Raw genomic sequence first — 21,178 nt, 5'->3', positions numbered from 1 at the left:
CCCACGTGTCGCATCCAGGAGATCTCTATTTCCGCATCAATAGACTCGCTCAATAAACGAGTGGGTTGACGGACGGTTGCCAATTATAATGGTTTACTTTCTATGGCTAATTGCACATTTACTCGAAAGCGTACCGTGAATCATACACGTAGTCTTCGTTGCTGAAATTATCGATCGTCTATTGTCAAATTACACGCAAGCTTTACATACACACACTTGTATATTTTATTTTATTGGTCTATACATAAAATTAAATGACAGCGGGGTGTCATGGACGATTTGTAAGAATATGAACATTTATGGATATGTGATTTGTCAGAAGTTTTCTGCGATTTTCCATCGCCAATCTTTTCAATATGTTTTTCACTCCTATTTCCGTAAGTATAGAATAAATTTGCTAAAACATTCTCTGTTATCTTATACTATAAAACGAACAATTCTCGTATAATCTGAATCTCGGAAACGGCTCCAACGATTTTCATAAAATTTAGTATACAGGGGAGATAAATAAATCTAACTGGGATTCATTTTTAGAACATGTCGTTTTATCCCTGTTTTTAGACAATGAAAAAATGGCTACAATATCGTTAGAATACGAATACGTAAATTTCGCACCTGTCAATAAAGTTGTAATAGCTCAGGGGAAATCGGTCGGTCACCATCGACTGGAAAAATCATGGTTCAAACCTCATGTTTCCAACATCGATTATCATTTTTTTTCTTTTTTTTTCTAATTGCACTCGTTATTTTTTATTTAAATAGCTGAAAAACATTATTTATATTTTATCAATTATTATGTAATTCGTGTCTAAATATGATTCCCAAAACACACGATTTACTAAAATAACCGAGCTAAGCTCGGTCACCCGGGTACTATTAAATTAATTTCGATGTACGACGACGTCACCGTCAACTGGACGTGTCTTAATTTTAAAATTCACTTTCCCTTTTTTAAATATAACGCATTAATGAACATTAATAAAACAATAAATATCAACCTAATAATAATAACAATAATAATAAACCTACCTCGTTTTTAGGTTAAAATTGCTTTTTCTTATTTATATTGAAAACAATGGCCGTTGGCTTAACACTATCTTTTAAAGATCATTAACTCCCTCTAAACAACATAATAGAGTCTATAAATATAATTTAGCGCCTTGTTATAAAAGTAGCACGAGTTTCCGCGCAATTGGTTTTCTTTGAGGCATCGGATGCGCTTCCCAATTCTCATTGTTAAAGTGGGTTACATATACTCTTACGAATACAGACAACGATAATTATAGCGATAATGGTCTAACGGTCACGCTTGCACGCTGATAGGTATAGAAATTTAACTCCGCTTTCGTTGTTTGCATATGTTTTTTCCATGAATGTGAGCAACGAGATGTTTGGTGATCACACCTGCTTTGAGTATATGTGAATTACTATATTAGTTTGAAGCTAATCAGAATGATCTGAACGAAGTAAGGTTAAGTTTAATCTTGCTACTAAAAAATTAAGCAATATACTAAATACTACTTCTAACTATATACTCTACTAATTCTTCTTCTAAGCAACGCAGGCAAGATAAACAAACGGAATTAAAGATTAATTAGGTCAGAATCAGTAACTTTTATCAATTAGTAATTTTTGTTGCTTTCACGTGTACGTTAAGAATATGGTTTTCCGTAAGGTACCTTGTACACTTTTATTATCTATCTATCTATCTAAAGAAGTTTTTCTGTTTATCTATCTGTCTATATTAGAATAACATTAAAACTTCGTTGATTTATTTAAAACTTATTTTCTGTTCCTAAAAAGTTTCACTCTATACAATCAAGTAATATCTAGGTTAGTTTCACATCATAATATCAACATCAAACGGATATGAGTTAACTGAATGAAAATTCCACAAGATTCGACATTTTGTTTATATTTTTTTATTGTATCCCCCCTTAAATAGATTTAAATAGGCTGTAAAATGTGTGTATTAATAATTTGACCCAAATGTCGGTATGACGCGCGTACCTGACGTAACACTAGCTGTGTATTTATGCTAAACGAACCCATTTCATTAAATTTTGTTCAACTGATCTGTTTTCGATTACGATGTACTGTAGTAACGATTTTATACCGATCCGTGCAGTACTGGGTCAATTTGTATGTTTATACATAATTATTTACTTTGCGCGAAAATATTCTGACTTATTCTGAACAGTTGGGCAACGTTTACAACGTTCTATTCGATTACTTTCCAGAACAAACTTAAGTGACCTAACTTTGTTCGGAAAAGATAAGAGGTATTGCTTCCTAACTTTTGAGCGCAACAATACAATATTAATATTTCAGTATACAGATAAAGAAATGGGTAAATACTAAGTATACTTCATTACACAAACGTTAGATGAAACAGGCTTTCTACTCGTATCTAGATATTGCGCAACTGCAGCAAATTAGGTTCCGAATAATCTAGACTGCACTTAAGACTAGACTGTGTTGCATCATACGAAATAATACTTCTATTAAAAATAAAAAACTTTTAAGATTACGAACATTTACTTTAAAAGCCGTATGAAATATTCTAAACATAATTTCCTAGATAAAGTATATTACAAGCAGTTAATAAAAGGTTATACAACTTTTTAAGTCTACAGTTTATTATTTTGACTCATATAGATGATGCCGATATTGAGTCATCGTAGCGATGGTCGTATTGTTTATTCATCACATGGTTACGATATTATATTAGCAGTACCGTTCAGTAGACGCAATTCAATTATGAGACTGCGGTGAGTTACATAAAAAGTAACAAATATTACGGAAAGCTGCGGCGCTTAAAAGGTAAGAAGCTGATAAGTCGGAGGAAGAATTGTGTTTCACTACAATCATAAATCATTAGGAACTTACCGGTGTGATTGATCGATGTCGAGCGGACTTTCGCTTTCGGTTTCAAGACGATTTGCCGTATAAAACTACGAAAACAGAACAATATTTTTGTAACCCGAAATAAGTCACGTCTTCCATTCTACTTTATTAAGTTTTTTGTTGGACGAGTTCAAAAAATTGCGTCGCCGTGTACCGTTAATTGCTTTCCAAATATATTGACCAAATTAGTACCTATGGCCCAAATTAAGAGTTCGACTAAAAACCGATTGGCGGGAGTGGGAGTGGCAGGTTATTGCACTTAATGGTCCACTGGATGAGCAGTTCTTGTTGTTCTAATTTTGCGGTAGCGGAAGATGCGAAAATTGAAAAAACATGCGATAAACCAGTGCTATGTAAGGGGATTGTTAAATTATTTGCCTATTAGTAACATATTTTATGCAATAAGGCACTTATTGTATTGAAAATATAATACGTGTTTTATTTTGTCATCATAGCTTTATAAAGTTGAAGCTTAAAATATCAAGAAACGAATTATAAATGAAATTGATATAAATTTTAGTTATTAAAGTTATTATGTACGAGTATGTGTAAAACCAAACTTCAAAATTGTACTGACAATATTTTAATGGCATTTGTGATTTTCCGACTCCGTACAGAGCTATAAATAATATTATTTTTTAATTTAGCAAAAGATGAATGTACAATTTGATATTAAAGGAGACGTTTAATACAATAGGCATTTATTTATACAATTTTAGGTAAAATAAACAATGAACTACCAGACGCTGACATACCTTCTTTCTTTAAGCCAATGACGAATGAAACGTAGGTATTTGAAATAATAATTACAAATTCCACGAAATTTTTGGCAAGATAAATCGTCTCTGAAAAACGAGGATGTTAAAATGTCACTTGCCACAGTTCCCCTAACGCTGGTCTCTTGTTTAAGAACACCCAAATTCTAATAGGTCACATTCATACGTCTTCTAGGAACAACGTTTAAAAGGATACAGAGCGAATATAGAACGGAAGCTGTATGTTCATAATTTTATAAGTTTTTCTCTGAAATAATACAATATACAAGTTTCTGCTCTTTTATATGTGGATAATGTAATTTATTAAGGAACATTTTATCTATGTTTTCGTCGTCAAATATTTCATGGGTTAATGTTTTTTTTAGACACATAAAATTACCAAATAATGAAGTCAAATAAATTTAAGTACAGGCAAAAGGTAATGGTAGAAAATAGCATTATAAATTCTAAAGCGTGAAGTGCAAAGGAAAGTATGACGAATTGAGATTACTGCGATGCCTCCGTCTCCGCAGAAAATATTTACGCGATGCCCATTCAGTTCGTGTCGTCGAGATAAATTTTAAATCACTTTAAAGTATATAGCTAATCTTAATGTCTGGCTGATGACAAATATACACCGTGAGGCGATAATGATAAAGTTATGACGTTACGTGCTTAAACTCATGTAACACTACCTAATTAAGTACGATATTTCCTTATTTTTATATCATTTTTTAAGTCTTAAATTAATCTATTTATTTAGTGTCTTAAATATTAAATTGAAAAACATTTTAATACATAATAATATAATAACAAATCAAAAGTGAAAATACCCAAACGAGATTACCAAAGTCAATCATCGCACGATTTAGGAGAGTTGTGCCGAAAAAGTCACATTGTGCCGAGCGATTCGTCCGGAAAAGACAACCAATTTCCTAACCGTGAAAACGACAATTTGGCAGACGCCTCGGAGTCTGTGCGCGAGTACTTTCTCTGTGCAGACGCAGCTCCGTGCGCCATAGTCCTTCATGCGAGCGCGAGCGCCGCCCGCCCGCATCCACGCTGTGCGCTTATTACTTTAATTTTAAAAAGCTATATTTTTTTTTTCGAAATAAAAAACTTATCTGATTTGAATAATAATTGAATAATATAACGTCGACGGTGGTCGGATTACTAAAAACAATCAAAAGTGATAAATCTTCACAATCTACGTCGGTCGAATTACCTCGCGTTAAACATTTGTGACTACAGAGGAGACCTTACACGAACAAGAAGTTATAAAATTAGTGAGTGATTTAGACGGCATAGAGACAATTATATCAGTATATTATTACTAATGCCAAGCTTTGACAATGACCAAGACGCGTCGCGTTTGGCTTTGATGCGAATGGACTCCAGCCAAACCATGACGCTCTGGTACACAGACATACTGGTAAGTCTTATTCGTGCTGCGTTTATTGCTGAGTAAACATTATTTTATTGCTTATCCGTTTTTATACCGGTGAAAAAAAAAGTTTTTTTACGGTTCACAGTCTGGTCACCCGAAACGATGACAGATTTGGTTTAATTTCTGATTTGGTTTAATTTTTCTCGCTCGTTTTGATTGTGATCTCAACGCGTGTTGGCAAGGATGATTGCAATGTTTATTCAGGTAACTCAGTGCTTCAGTGTAATGACATAATATTTCCATTGTTTAGTTTAATGAAACGTATCCAAATATAGCTAACGTTTGACAAAAAGTTAAATCTCTACCAGTTAGTGAGAAGACAGATTATGCAAAAAATAACTAACCGTAAGCTTTGAACATTTAGTAACATATTGCGAAAAATTTAATAGCTTTCAAAGTACATCACTAAATCATCTATGGCAACGTCTAAATGTCAAACGGTAGTGAAACGAAAACTTTACTTTTATAGAGGCGGTGTTTATATGGACTCTGTCTTAAATTTCAAACTGGTATTAAACACAAAATCGTGATTAATTTTGCGTTCAACTAATGTTTGACGAATTAAATTTTAAAATAAATTTCGTTAAAATTAATACAACCGATATTTTATATTCCAGCAGTATTGTAATTACTTCAAAAAAACTACAGTATAATGACTAGTTCGGGTTAATAGATGCGCGATTCGACACAGGTGTCAATATTTGTAAATTTATGATGATTGGGAGATATAAGAAGATGACCTAGAACTCTATCGCTAATTATAGCCTGAGGCTTTTTGTTATTCAAATGATTGGGGTCAATTACTTTGCACGTAATTTAAATATTTTACACGACTTTCTTCATAATTGCGAAAGTTTAACACTTTGAAATCACGTTAATATTGGTAAAATATATAATTCTGTCTAAGAAATAATTAAGCAAACATGACAGATAAAAAATTAGCAACTGGAAGAAGCAAGTTTTTTTTTTTTTTCTTCATAGTAACAGTATTTGGAATGTGCTTTAATTAAATGTAATTAATTAAACTTTTTTATTTTCCTAAAATTCTATAGATGTGTACTTCTGTTTAATTTGTCGAATCAGCTAGTTAACGAGTGGGTGTATTGTACCACTGACTCGTGATATTATCACCTTTTCACTTGTGATTATCATTACATCACCGATCTTCAGAGAGTTAAATTACGATGACACGAATGGGTCAAGAGCGAATCGCTCTCGACAAATCGACATAACAAAGTTTTTTCTCGACGACGCGACAAGGAAAGTGTGTCACACGCAATAAATCGTTGATTCTTATCGTCGGTCGGTAATTTCGGGGACTATCGAAAGCATGGTTGTTTTTTCACATAATCAGAATGCCGAGACCCGAGATGGTATCAGTGCACGGAAAGTTAATAACGCGACGAGCACGCGTCCGACGGTAATTATTCTTTTGTGTTACACGATGCTCGAAATCAACGTTTACCATGTTACTTATAGAATTTGGGTTAGAAAAATGAATATTCATCAGTCGTTGTAACCGATACATAAAAAAACATTTCTAGAAAGATAATACTATATAGAAAGAATGTTTCTCTGTAAGTAGGTGCGTATTTATTTCAACATTCCGATATTACATTACAATAATTGTGTTTGCTCGCAAACGAAAAAAAACCGACTTCAATTACATCGACAAGTAATAACAACGTAGATCGACGAAAAAATAGTCAAGCAACTACATGTTATCAAATATTACTCAAAAAGTAGTTATTAGATCTCGATAAAATTTATATGTGACCACATGATAAACATCAGCTTTCGATTAAATTAAAAATTAACAAAATCGGTACACCTAGTAAAAAGTTATTACGGATTTACGAGAGTTTCCCTCGATTTCTCTGGGATCCCATCATCAGATCCTGGTTTCCTTATCAAGGTACCAAACTAGAGATATCCTCTTTCTAACAAAAAAAGAATTATCAAAATCGGTACATCTAGTAGAAAGTTATGCTGTATAATACAACGTAGGTCGACGAAAAAAGCGTCAATAAAAACGCATTATTAGATATAACTCGAAAAGTAGTTGTTAGATCTCAAATAAATTTAAATGGGACCAATTGGCACACACCGCCTTTCGATTAAAACAAAATTTGTCGAAATCGGTCTACCCGGTCAAAAGTTCTGATGTAACATACATTAAAAAAAAAATACAGTCGAATTAAGAACCTCCTCCTTTTTTGAAAGTCGGCTAAAAACGATCCTATAGGTAAAGAGATAAAAAAACTAATTTCCTCGATTACAGACTGAAATAAGAAATTACTTCTTAAAGACCGTATAAAAAACTAATCTATTATTATCGATGTAAATATTCGTAAATATCACACTTGTAAAAAACCTCTAAGAAGTCGTAACATCATTGTACTTGTCACATTAGCAGCGATAATCACACGAAAGACATAAACGACCTCAGCTCTTGCGCACGTGTTGACAGGGAAGACATACATATCGCCTCACTCTCGGTTTCATCCTATGACGCCCACAAGTGCAACACTTAACGTGTCGTTTGTGTTACGTATTTATAACGTGGGAGCTTGATGCGCTTGACATCCGCTAACATTGACCCGGGTTCATAATATAATAAAACTTTAGTATTTATTTCTTTCAACGCCTACTCTGTCAGTCTGCTAATCTAGCAGTAAGATTTGATATTTTTGAAGTAAAACCTCTTTACGCACGCTTAACTTGCGGAGTAAGCCGGCGAATGCGTGACGAGAGCGTTACGAAAAGGATAATCGGGGAAGGCGAACGAAAGTTAAGAGGGTGATATAAGTTAGATGGAGCCAAAGAAGTTTTCGTGTGGTCTAAAGCACAATAGTTTTTTTTGTGTTCAAGTCTGTTTATAGGGGAAAGTTGCAGGCTAAAAAATATCAAGCTTCGACTCAACTGACATCAAAGAATCTGATAGTTAACGGAAATAATTGCGCTTGAAACCGAGTTGTAATGTCAGATTGTCGGATGTCTAGTAATATGTTTAAAAAACCGCACATACTCTATGATTTTACTTTTTGCTACACAAAAGTGAATATTTTTTTTTTTTTCGTTATAGTTACGCCTTTGATTTATACTGTGATGTTATGTAATCTACAGTCTGTAACCTTCCTAATAAATTTACTAAAAAGTTTTTACGATATTTTTAAAGCTTTACGACATTTGTAAAAATGGACGGCAGTTTAAAAGTGCTTGTAAATAAGAAAAGAATGTTCTAAGTAGGACAGTCATCTGTGTACAATGTCAACGAAAGTTAACTTTTAAAAAGTATAAATGATTTCGTATTGTTTTCCGTTAACAAAAATCTTAAATTAAATATGCAAGAAACATTAGAATAATACTCGTTCAGTTTTGCTCTTCCGAAAAGATTTCGAAAAGAAAGTGAACGCGAGATGATCTTTGAAGTGCAAGTTATTTAGATGTTGCCTCTTATTTTCGACCTGCGTAACCCACTTAAGCCGCTCATTTGATTAATACCGCTTTAAAATGAAGCAAAACAAACGCAGGGTTGTCATGTTTCTTATCTCAATAAAACTCTCATTCAGAATTTATGTTTTAATTAAATTATATGACTAATAATTTATGTTGCGACATCTTTTTATTGTATATTGACACAAATACGATGTTTTTAAGCATAATAAATGCTGTTAAAGTAATTTACAGCATTATTAATAGTCGTAGTTTTAAGCCTTAAAACTATGTCCTTAAGTCAAGGTACTTATATGATGCTTTAATTATAATACGATTACAATACGATCTATGTAAGTAAATTTGTTGCCATGATATAAGTAGGTACGTATAAAATATGCTCTTAAACTTGATAATAATTCTATCAACATGCTTAGACATTTATTTAATTACTAGCTGCCCGGACAGACTTCGTTCTGTCAAAAGTTAATAGTAAAGTATAGGTATAGTATATATTAGTACCATCCGTGGGCCATAAGGAATATACGAAAAATAAATTAGCCGAATTGGTCGAGCTATTCTCGAGTTATGCGCTTAGCAACATTTATTTTTATTTATATAGATAGATACAGAGTTTGTTATAGGTATTAAATGATTTTAAAATTTCGTGATAGTAACCCAGCCGTGTTCATCTCTAAATTGCCTGATTCATCTATTCCGTTGAGGAAACGTAATGCTCGTAATTAGGGTGAAAACACTATCGCGTCACGTCCGCACATCCGAGTGACACGACTGTAGTCAAGGCATTAGACGTTTAAACATCAATTTACATTATAATGCAATATTTTTCTTTCCTTTTTTTTTTGAAATGGTGTTACGTATTTTTAAAAGTCTGGTTTCTATAACTTTTTTCTGTTAATTATACGGTAGACTTAAAAAATATATCAACGAAAAAAGATTACGATGACTTAATCAGTTAGAGTACTTGAGGTAATTATTTAATTTTATAAAATAATATAAAAAAACTAAATATATACAAACCTTTTTATTTGAAAACTTTCTCCAGAATTTTAGCAAATTATACGTATTATATATGACCTACAGACTGTATGATGGACTAGGAAATTATGCAGTGTTGCAAGGTCCGCATCTTATACTGGTACACCAATTGTTGGGGCGCTTTGTTGACCTAAATAATATTTTGCTAATTGTCCTCACTTCTGCTTTTAGAACAACAATAGAACGGCAAAACTTTATCGTTCAGAGTTTCAGACCCACATCGTCCTCTTTGAACTTAATTAAAAAATTGTCCCAAAGTGTCAGTGTGTCTCGAAGATTGCGCAATAAATTTCAATCTCAAACACGTCGAGCCATTTAAAAATCTAGACACCGATCTTTGACTCGTCGTTATATAAATCATAATTCGCGTTACATTTTTAAATGAACTGATCGCGCTGCACCGATGCGTTTTGTATTCGAAGATTTAATTAATCGAGATCCCTTTACAATTAATGGGAATTGACTTCGCTGCTTTCTCTTAAAATACCTATATCAATCAACCCCCATTTGCGTCGCCTCTGTTTACCTATTTCTAACGTTAAACGATTCATGAGTCTTAATAAGTTTAAGTGTTAAGGAGAAACAAACAAATACGTGTAATCTTAGTATGGTTTGGATATTATATATTCAAAACAATAATAAGTTGAATTTGGCAGCGTTTCAGTGCGGAACGCCAATCGCCATTGATGTGACTTGAAAACAATTTAACCTCGTCCAACAACGAGGCGGAATGTGATGGAAATATTTGTGAGGCATGATACCGGCTTTGATATCTAGAATATTACTGTTCATGTCAATCTTTTATGAATTATCACAAACGTAACATGTTTAAATGAATTAAATCGTAAGATAATTTTTAAAATAACCTTAAAGCCGCTTACATGTAACTAAACTTCTAGAAACAAGCCAAAATTTAAAAATAATAATATAGACGTAAAAATGTAACTACCTTTCATAAGGACAACATCGTTCCTATCGACAGTGAAAGCTACCGATGAGAGATGATGATTACAATTTGTACGTTGTCCAACGCTTTTACCGCACTTTTCCTCAAGTTCGCTAATTTTACATTCACCTTGGTTTTATTTGCGTCAATCTTATTACAGCTGCAAACATTGTGATTAACAATGCAAATACTGTGATAGTTCAGCTTCAGAAACAAGAGCTCCCGGGCCACGCGAGAATAGCGGAAACAAATCGAGTCTCACTATCTAATGATACAGTCAAGCTATTGTTAATTTTAAACGCATTAAAATATACGATCACAACAGTGCGGCGCGTGATGCGCGTTTCCTTCGTAATTTATCTCGACTACAATATTATACTACGATAACAAAGTCTTTAGATATTTTCAATAGGTACTTATTTAATGTATCTAATTAAATAAGAAATGTATGATTATATTTTCATTAAAATATATATATTATAATTATATATAAATATAATTAGTATGTATGGCCGATATCTAATTTGGGTCGTTGTTGTTGCAGAGCCCCGGCGCCGTGAGCGGCACCACGGCGAGCGCGGAAAGCGGCTCGCGTGACGCGCTCGACGTGCGCTACTCGCTGGCCGCGCTCGCAGACGACTACACCAAGCGCAAGCACGTCGTTAGAGTCACCACTGCCGCGGGAGCTGAGCTATTGTTGCAGGTAACTAATGGGGACAATGTTGTTTGTCTAAGGTGATAGGAAAAACTGACTACCCGGTGTTGGATAAATGTGTGGAGTGTATTTTGTATGCGTATTATAAAAGAAACGCGATTGGATTGCTCGTGCGCTAACGCCAGGCGCGTCTCTGTAACTAATTCTATTTGCTTAGTAAATTAATTATAAAGCGTGTGAAGCTACCATCGATTCGGAATGAAAATTCTGCAAAGAAGAATGAGCAGAGATTCTCCGCGGTTACTCTTGAAGAAAAAAAAACTGTCAGAATATAAATATCATACGAATATACCTACTGACAATCCTTTACAAACATCAACAATAATGCTGTCGTTCAGGCGGAAGGTGCCGCAGACGCCCAGCGCTGGCTAGCCGCGCTCCGGCGACACTCGGCCGAGCCGCCGCCCGGCGAGCCGGCGCCCGCCCTGCCGCCCGCGCCCGCCTCCGCGCCGCCCGCTACAACCACCGCGCCCGCGGAATGCCCCTCGCCGCTACCGCCGCAGCGTACGAAAAAGATCGGCAGGAACAGGTCGCCTACCGGTAAGACGATTACTTTTATTATTTATAGGGTATATGTAGGGGACAGCAGGAAGCGTCCTGCTCAAAACCTGGAGCAGCCCGACTAGGAAAGTACTTCGACCTTACAGAAGATCACAGCTAAATAACGCTGCTTTCAAGCAGTGTTGTTTTCCTGTGGTGAGTGAAGAAGCCAGAGCTCCTGGGGAAGGTCGGTAACACGTTTGCGACGCTTCTGGAGTTACTGACGTGTATAAGCTACGGTAATCGCTTACCATCGCGTGAGCCGTACGCTTGTTTTTCGACCACCGGCGTATAATTTTCAATAACATACAACAAAGTCATACAAGTTATTTCTGTATTATGTTGATGACCCAAACCGACACAAACTTAAAAGTATTTGTTACAGGTCCCCCAACACCAACGCTGCCCTCGTCCCCCAAGAACAAGACGTGGAAGGGTCGCGTGGCGAAGCAGCTGCGGCGCATGCACGGCGGCGCGGGCAGCGCGGCGCCCGCCGTCGTCGGCTGGCTCGGCGCGCCGCTCGAGCGCTGCCCCGCGGACGCGGACCACCCCTCCGTGCCCAAGGCCGTCACGCTGCCCGCTCAGGCCGTTGAGGTACTTTTCGTATGCTAGTTTGTTCGTATACTTTGTACACTTCCTATGTATTGAAATAAAACTGGCGATATTTTTTTGAGCTATGTGATTTTTTTTAAGATTAGTATGTGCAATAATTGGCATATTATTTATGTAAGACTACAATCTTCTTAAAAAAATTGCTGAAGACAGACATATGTTTCTTTTTGGACATTTAGTCGTCGAATTGAAAAATGTATTTTTATTCTCTTTGCCATTGCTGCTGAAAAAAATTTGTCTGCATTTTATCTAGAAACGAGATGCAGAGAAAAAACTATTACTTAACTATTTTATTTACGTCTCGGTGTCAATAAGTGATGCGTTAAGTCTAAGCTAGCACAGAGTGCAAAGCGTGTAGGCCGCAAGTAATGGGCCGCTCTGCGCAGGCGTACGGGCTGCGCACGGTGGGCGTGTACCGCGTGCCCGGCAACGCGGCGGGCGTGGCGGCGCTGGCGGCGGCGCTGGACCGCGGGGAGCCGCCGCCCGCCGGCGACGCGCGCTGGGCCGACGTGCACGTGGCCTCCTCGCTGCTCAAGGCCTACCTGCGCCGCCTGCCCGACCCCATCCTCACCAAGCAGCTCTACCCCGCCTTCATCGGTCAGTTGCCTCTCTCTCTCTCTCTCTCTCTCTCTGGACTCTTCCGCATCTATTCTACCCTACCACCTTATTCTTATATTTTTATTTCTTTCCTTAATTTTTACATATGATATTTTTTGCTTGATTAGTGTCTGGCAAAGCTCTGTAAACTTGGAAGAATCAAATAAGTAAATAAATTACATAAATATACCTTACTTCATCTAATTTATCAATTGAAAGTAATTCAGGGTCTAGAATTAATCAAAAATAATACATAACAAACAAAAATCAATGTGTGATGGTGGAGTCGCAAGGGATTTCTCATACTTAATACGACAGGATGATAGTAAAACGAAACGCTGTCATTATCTATTCCAGCGGCCGATCGTTCACCTGAGAGAGCACGTGAACTGCGCAGGCTCGTCCACGCTCTGCCCCCCGCTCACTACGAAACACTGAAGTACCTGATCCAACATTTACGCAAAGTAGTCGCACATTCCGCTTTCAACAAGATGGAGGCTCGCAACTTGGCGATCGTGTTCGGGCCGACGTTGGTGCGCGCCGCCAGCGACGACATGCTCGCGATGGTCAACGACATGTCCAGCCAGTGCCGCATCATCGAGTCCTTCCTAACACACGTGAGTTAATTAGCTTTTGAAGGTTAATGTTTAATAAAGTATAGTTTAAATATTGGCAAAATGCTTAAAATGGTAGATTTTTCTGAAAAAAAGACGGCAAGAAAATTGACACAAAAAAGCGCTCGAATCATCTGATAGTTAGCGATTAACGTAGCTTATAAACACTGTAGACGGACACCAGAAGCATCGCAAACGCGTTGCTGACACTAACCCCTCCCCCCTCCCTCCCCAGAAACTCTGGCTACCTTACTCACCACAGGAACACTGCTTGAGAGTAGTACTATTTAGCTGTTGTTATATATTATTGTGTGTATCTTCTGTAAGGTCGCGGTACTTCCCCAGTCCGGCTGCTTCAGATTTTGAGCAGGAAATTTCATTACCACCGTAACCTTTCCCCAGTAAACTACTTCAGTACTATCAAAATTTGTAAAAAAATGTAAGTAAATGTAAGTTAGGCTGACAAGCGAATGCACCTTCCAGTACGAGTGGTACTTCGAGGAGGAGGAGGGCTCGCCGCCCGCGGAGCCGCCGCCCGCCGCCGACCAGCTGTCGCCCGCGCCCGCGCCCTCGCGCGACCTGCTCATACACAACGTCAAGAAGATTGAAGGTACGCGCAGCCGCACTGGCTCGATCGACCGTCTTCTCCTAATTAAAATAAAAGTAAAATACACGTAAAGATATGCTATTGCACTTATACTTCATATTTAGGTAATATAAACCCGAAGTTATAAGCATAATTTTCATAGATTTCTTTCTATACTTACTGCCTTTTACTTACTTACTGGCTTCAAAATCACCTTTAAGTCGTCATTTAACAAATTAGAATTTTAATTATTACTAAAAGTGACGACACCACGAATCGAAATGTAGATTCTGCACAGAAGAATCGACAACCGCAGTCGAACTCCGCAGTTATTTAAAATAATAGCGTTTTAATACAAATTAACTTAAGCACGGCAGTAATCGTTAAGGACATACTCGCATTACAAATGATCCGCTCTCCCGCAGGCAAAGACGTGTCGACCCGCGACATCGTGTCGTCGATAATCTCGGCAGCCAACCGCAAGATGCAGCGCAAGCCGCGCAAGAGCGACAAGAAGTGGGAGGACAAGTCGCCGCCGCGCTCGCCGCTCGCCTCGCCGCCCGCCGCGCTCGCGCACTACGAGCTGTTCGAGCGCGACTCCGAGAAGTGAGTGCGCTGCTCTCTCCTCGCTATCGCTCCTCGCTCCTCTCCTTACTCCTCGCTCCTCGCTCCTCTCCTTACTCCTCGCTCCTCGCTCCTCTCCTTACTCCTCGCTCCTCGCTCCTCTCCTTACTCCTCGCTCCTCGCTCCCCTTCCTAACTCCTTGCCGCCCCTCTCTCCTTACTCCTCGCTCCTCTCCTTACTCCTCGCTCCTCGCTCCCCTTCCTAACTCCTTGCCGCCCCTCTCTCCTTACTCCTCGCTCCTCTCCTTACTCCTCGCTCCTCTCCTTACTCCTCGCTCGTCTCCTTACTCCTCGCTCCTCTCCTTACTCCTCGCTCCTCTCCTTACTCCTCGTTCGTCGCTCCCCCTCCTCACTCCTCGCTCCCCTTCCCAAAGATGAACTTCGATGTTTCTCTTGCCAAACTATCTTAAATCGAAAATTTTAACGATTTCACTTTGATACCTTTTTCGTTAGAATTTTGCCCTAAAATATTTGTTTGTTTTCCAGAATCGATATGGACACGCTCGGACGCAGTCGGCAGGAGATCTCGCGGCACACGCTTAACAACTTCTCCATAGATGGTGAGTCTCGTTTAATAAATAATAGGCAAAAACGAATAAAAATATGCCAATACATTTTTGTATTTGATTAAGTAACACTCGCATTTGTAAAGGTTTATATTATTTGCTCTATTAGGTGTCCGGTACTGACGTCAGAGAGTAGATACAGCAATCCCTTTTCTTTGTCCACATTCAAAGGTATAGGAATGTGAGCGTGCGTGTTGCAAGTGTGTGCATTTACGCGGATGTCTCCGTTAATCCCAGACGTTTACGTTCACTCTTATCAGTTTACTGTCAATCGTATCATATTGTAATCGACCATACGAGTGAGCGTAGACGACACCGCGATTGTCATAAATAACTAACTAATGCTTCTAAATAGCGGCCGCTGACAGCACGGCTTCCGACGCTCGTGCAGATTCATTATCGCATCTCGCCGTAAACACTCACGTCATCAAATCATTCGCGTACATCACCCGAATCAGAGCGACCTAATCCTAATCCGCTTCGAACCGAACGTTGATCGCCAACCGAACCGACTTCATTTCTGTCATTGTCGTAGGAACCGGAGACTTGGTGTCCTCTCTCACGAGCACGTTCGACCAGAAGCTGCGCACGCTGAACAACTCGTCGCCGCTGGACGACGGCAGCATCCCGTACGCCGACGAGTGCCCCGACGAGCGCGACGAGCGTGACGAGCGCGACGAACGCGACGAGCGCGACGAGGGCAAGTCCGGCGGCAGCTCGCCGTCCGCCGGCTCCGGGCGCGGCGCGCGCTCCGACGAGCTGAAGGCGGCCTGGCTGCGCTCCGCCTCCTCCTCCTCCGACGAGCCCGACGCGCGCGCCTGGCCGCCGCGCGCGCCCGCCGCCTCGCCGCCGCCCGCCGACGACTCCGAGAAGGAGAACCGCGCCGCGCCCGAGAAGCCGGGCCGCGACGACGAGAAGGACGTCGACACGCGGTCGCAGGCGTCCAGCGGCGACGCGCTGCCCGACAACGACAAGGGCATCGAGCGCTTCCCGAACTACGGCGCACAGCGGCCCGGCGACGGGGCCGAGCGCGCCAAGCTCGAGCGCTCCGGCTCGCTGAACCGCGACCGCGTGCTGCGCTCCGAGTCGCTCAACTGCCGCGCCGAGCGGCCGCAGCGCTCCGAGTCGCTCAGCAAGGGCGAGCGGCCGAGCAAGCTGGAGAAGGGCGAGTGGAACGTGGTGCGGCGGCGCGAGGCGGGCGCCTGGCGCTCCACCAAGCTGAAGCGCAAGAACGGCATGCCGGAGCGCGGCATCAAGCGGCGCCACACGGTGGGCGGCACCAAGGACTTCGACAAGGACGGCTGGGCGGCGCGCCACACGCGCACGTCGTCGCCCGACCTGTCGGCCGCCTGGCGCGCGCCGCTCGTGCCGCCGCCGCGCGCGCCGCTCGAGTCGCACGTCTGAGCGACCGCGTCGCTTCGCTCGATTCTTTTGACTGAGTAGATTAAGTCGCAAATTTATAAATGTAAACTAACGATTAGAAAAAGTAATAATACTCAAAAGCCTTTGTAACGTGTCGTGTTCGTATCTCGCGCATTTACACTGTCTATAGTGCGTTCAACGAGCCGAGATACCAAATGTAAACAAACCAAATGCGAGGTCATTCAACTATGCAGGGTTTTGTAACTCTTTTTTTACTTACACAAAAATTTTAAATGTAAAATATATTTATATTTTGTAATTACTGAATTAAATATAATTAATTAAATATAATTATGTATTTAAGATTTGATACTTCTTAAATAATAATTATCGAAATATAAAAATCACCCGAGCGCTTCAGGACACGAAATGAAATAAAAATAAATAATACAAATTCAAAGGGCCGTACGCGGTCCGATTGTTTTCAAGGCCAGTTAAAATATCGTTCGACCTTGCAGAGAGACGTGCAGCAGATAGCAAACAAACAAGATAGAAAGAGATAGACTACATTTTGTTTGTTCCGTCGTCGCTACGAAAAAATGATGGGCTTTGTTTACATTTGGTATCTCTTCTCGTTGAACAGACTATACGTCATTGATCGATGTCGAAAATACGAAGTTTTAAATGTTAACGTGTAGTATGATGATACAAAGCAAAAGTGTTTCGTCTGCAGTTTTATCGATTGAATAGTGCAATAGTGCAACATATAATGTATCGACGAGGGGAGAGTACACGTAGGTATTAAACAAAAAAATTGTTAGTGAAAGCGTTAATGAACCTAGATCACTAATTAATGCCAAAGAATGATAAAAAGGTTTCTATTGTGAAAATAGATAGACAAGATGTATGACGAAGAATGATAGATTCAGATATCTGTGAGCGAAGGGTTTCCTGCTATTAGATATAAATACAATAAAATGTAATTATGAAAATCAAAATATTTTCAGTACTAGTAAAATTTCGTATTATACAGTACGTTAAGTAAAAGCCCACTGAACTACAGCTGTTCTGTAGAATGACTCCTTCAGTAGGTATTAAACTACTTTTAATGGAGTTGCTGTGGTACTGAAATTGACTAAGAGTGCAAAATATAAAGCATAATATTGTTAAAAATAAGTGCTACTAGTATGTAATTAATATGAAAATTAATTAAGTACGCCCGAGGGCTAAAATAAATGTCTAAGATAAGTGATATATACCACGAAGGGTATGACCAGAACATTATAACACCACTACTATAAACTAAGGACTGTTTGTTTAAGAATGAGCGTAGATACTCTTGGAATTTCAAATGTAACTGATTTATCAAATGGTATTATTAAAATGTAAAACATTCATGTATTACACCACCCACTTGCCTTCGCATTTGAGCGAAATCAATTTTAAGCACAATTTTCAATTAATAGTAGATATTTTATGAATTTAAAGTTACCAGCTAGTGGTTCTTTTGGCAAGAATTATGACATACATTTCTAGCTTATTATATTACTGACTATGAATTGTATATTTCAAAGCCTTAAATTTTAAATTGTCAAAGGCTATTTACGTTAATTTGTATTGTAAATAATGTGATGAGTTTAAACATGACCATATTCATTCTAAACCTGTAGCAATGTAGTCTAGTGACGAGTATCGAATGTAAAAACTATACAGTGATAAAGATGAAAGTGATCCCTTTAGCTTTGTAAAAATTGTACATTTCTTTTATCCTTAATTTATATTAAATTTGTTATCGTAGCTTTGTTGAATGCAATTATTTTTTATTGTTTTGTTTATCAAAGAAAAGTATTTTAGGCTAAATTCAATTGTTATTTATTTACGAAAGATGTAAAACGTGATTCGGCAGTTTCTTATATAAAAATACGTTTAGTTTTGTAAATATTTTCATTGTAAAATGATATTTTAGATTTTCGTTCATTATTTTTTAAAGAAAATTTTAATACCATCTCTATGTTAAGACGATCTCAAGTTTGTTGAATGTTTGCAAAGCGTTCCTTTTAAAGTTTTATTTGTAAATATATCATTAAATGTAGGAACAGTGAATTTACTAATTTTACATCGTACGTAGTAGTAGAGGATAGTCGGCAGGGAGCGAGCCTCGGTACATATAAAAGACATGTCGCAAGGGACAAGCTCGTCTGTCCGTTTACAAATGATTTGTATTCAAAGTAACCTATTCATGCTCTTCGTGTAATCCGCTATCAAATTCAATAAGCACACTATTAAAGACATATTGCAAATGTGGTTCAAACCAGATTTACATTATTTGTCATTGTGTATATTTTGGAGAAATGAAAATAAAATATTAAATGAATTTAAAAAATTGTATAATTTTTTCTCGTATAAATAATCAGTTTAGTAATAAAACGTGACTAATGCAGCATTCAGCCTGAAATATTCCACTGTTGGGTATAGGCCTCTTTTTCCATTTATGAGAAAGATTGGAGCTTAATCCACCACTCTGCTCCACTGCAGGCCACATGGACATGTTCCCTACTGTGAGTAACGAACGCTATCAGGTATTTATGATAACAATCGGGACTGACGGCTTAACGTGCTCTACGAGGCACGTTGGGGAGACCCACAAGAACAGACATCCAAACCGGAAAGAAATATTTGTGCAAATACATTTGTAGTGCAATACATATGGATATTTATCCATCCCGAGCGGAAACGAACCCGCAATCGTCGGTATTTTAGACGACTACTTGCTAATAATGAAATTAATGAAAAAAATAATCAGTGAGCGATAAAAATATAAAAAACAAAATCTGTATGTCCTATCGAGTACCCTATGTCCCCAGTACACCAAGAAATTATAATCACTTGATTTCGCATCTCGAGCTTTATCGACCTTTTCCTTACCCTCGCCTGAAGTTCTCACCACCTTACTACAGCAACACAATATTATTTAAGAGTAGTGTTATTTTGCTATTATCTTCTGTAAGGTCGACAATCGTGTTACTCCAAATTGACACAGCAGATACCTCAATAATCAAAAACGGGAACGGAGTTGATACGAGTAAGTGTTACAGGTAATGGTTGGAACCATTTCCTTAAATTAATTGGTAATAATGAATACTTAATGTGTAAAATGAATTTAATTAAATTGTCTTAAACTGGGTAGAATACGTAGTAAGGAATCAAACACATCATAGTAATATAATAAATATGCTTATAAAATACTTAGGAATTAAATTACATAATTATATGTTTGTCACATAATCATGTGTTTATTGATTGTCCACAACTTTTGATTTAAAAAAAAAAAAACTTTGATAAAAACGTTAATAATTCTACTAAAATACATAGCTAATTATACATAGGTACTGAAACAAGTTCCTTTCACATCATTATTACTCACAATCATCGATTTACTTATATCAATGTTACCGAAACGAATGATGAATATAGAAAGGCACATGTCAGCACGACTCGCAGCTGCAGTTTACTCCTTAAAACGAAAACGGCAATCTTCAAAAATTAAAATGTCATCATATTAAGTGCATGAAATTACAATTATTTAAAATAATAAAACTCTAGAAGCAAAATATTGACGCTTGTAATTCGTATCGGTACAGTAAATGCTTATATAGATACTATGCTACAGCTAAAAGCGCTGTAAAGCGTCACTCTCAACGTCACTACGAAATGACAATGAAACCTCGTTGTTTCACACGATTTCACTCCTCTTATTTTTTTTTTATTCATACCGCGCACCTTATGTCGTTTCTTAAGGAAGCCTCCAAAAAAGTCGATCCAGTTTGTCACATTCATTGGGTAAATTTTAAAAGGTTTTTGTAAATAAAACACTTCTTTTATTTGTTGCCATATATTAACATCAATTCTAGTACATCGATACAACATTTTAGATAAAATCAAAAATAGATATTTTTGCTAAGTTATTTATCAGAGCCGATTCTAAAACATAGTAATTGTACCCATCGATCGCTTTATCTGTGTAAATAATTTATAATGTATCCTTCAACGACACTTACGTTGAATGTTATCATAACGGAGCAGAAAAATAAGCTTTAACACATATTTATGTAGCAAAATAAAATCTTAAACTAACTTTGAACTTTTAGTCAACACACTACGTAAACTATCAATTAAAATACTACGTTCGAACTTGTTATATTGCTACAATCAACAATTAACATCGATTGGACTAATTTAACAATAGCATATTCAAATGATGTTCATGAAAGGTACTACTATATATTATATATATAATACTACTTTCCTGTTTGTTGAAAGAACAATAAGAAAACGGTTGAATACTACACAATAACATCTTAATTTATTACTTAACCCATCCTTACATAATCTGACTTATTTACGTAAGAAACAA

General features: G+C 37.9%; 1 protein-coding gene and 1 long non-coding RNA gene across 2 annotated transcripts in view; one reads left to right on the top strand and one right to left on the bottom strand.

The window, feature by feature from the left end:
• The window catches only part of LOC123653872 (rho GTPase-activating protein 23), a 73,676-nt gene extending 56,788 nt beyond the window's left edge, over nt 1–16,888 (top strand). The window contains 9 exon segments of the mRNA XM_045589850.1: nt 11,094–11,252; nt 11,603–11,804; nt 12,190–12,398; nt 12,803–13,013; nt 13,371–13,630; nt 14,111–14,237; nt 14,639–14,795; nt 15,290–15,396; nt 15,938–16,888. Of these exon segments, the coding sequence (XP_045445806.1) occupies nt 11,094–11,252; nt 11,603–11,804; nt 12,190–12,398; nt 12,803–13,013; nt 13,371–13,630; nt 14,111–14,237; nt 14,639–14,795; nt 15,290–15,396; nt 15,938–16,806 (2,301 nt within the window). The 3' untranslated portion in view covers nt 16,807–16,888.
• On the bottom strand, nt 4,452–4,963 carry LOC123653691. The gene is made up of 2 exons (XR_006743142.1): nt 4,888–4,963; nt 4,452–4,738 (listed from the first exon to the last, which is right to left on the bottom strand). It is a non-coding gene; the product is annotated as an uncharacterized LOC123653691 (long non-coding RNA).
• Nucleotides 16,889–21,178: the final 4,290 nt, after the last annotated feature.

The sequence above is a fragment of the Melitaea cinxia genome, chromosome 5 (genome assembly GCF_905220565.1).
Source record: "Melitaea cinxia chromosome 5, ilMelCinx1.1, whole genome shotgun sequence".
NCBI lineage: Eukaryota > Metazoa > Arthropoda > Insecta > Lepidoptera > Nymphalidae > Melitaea > Melitaea cinxia.
This window is presented reverse-complemented; position numbering and strand designations above follow the sequence as displayed.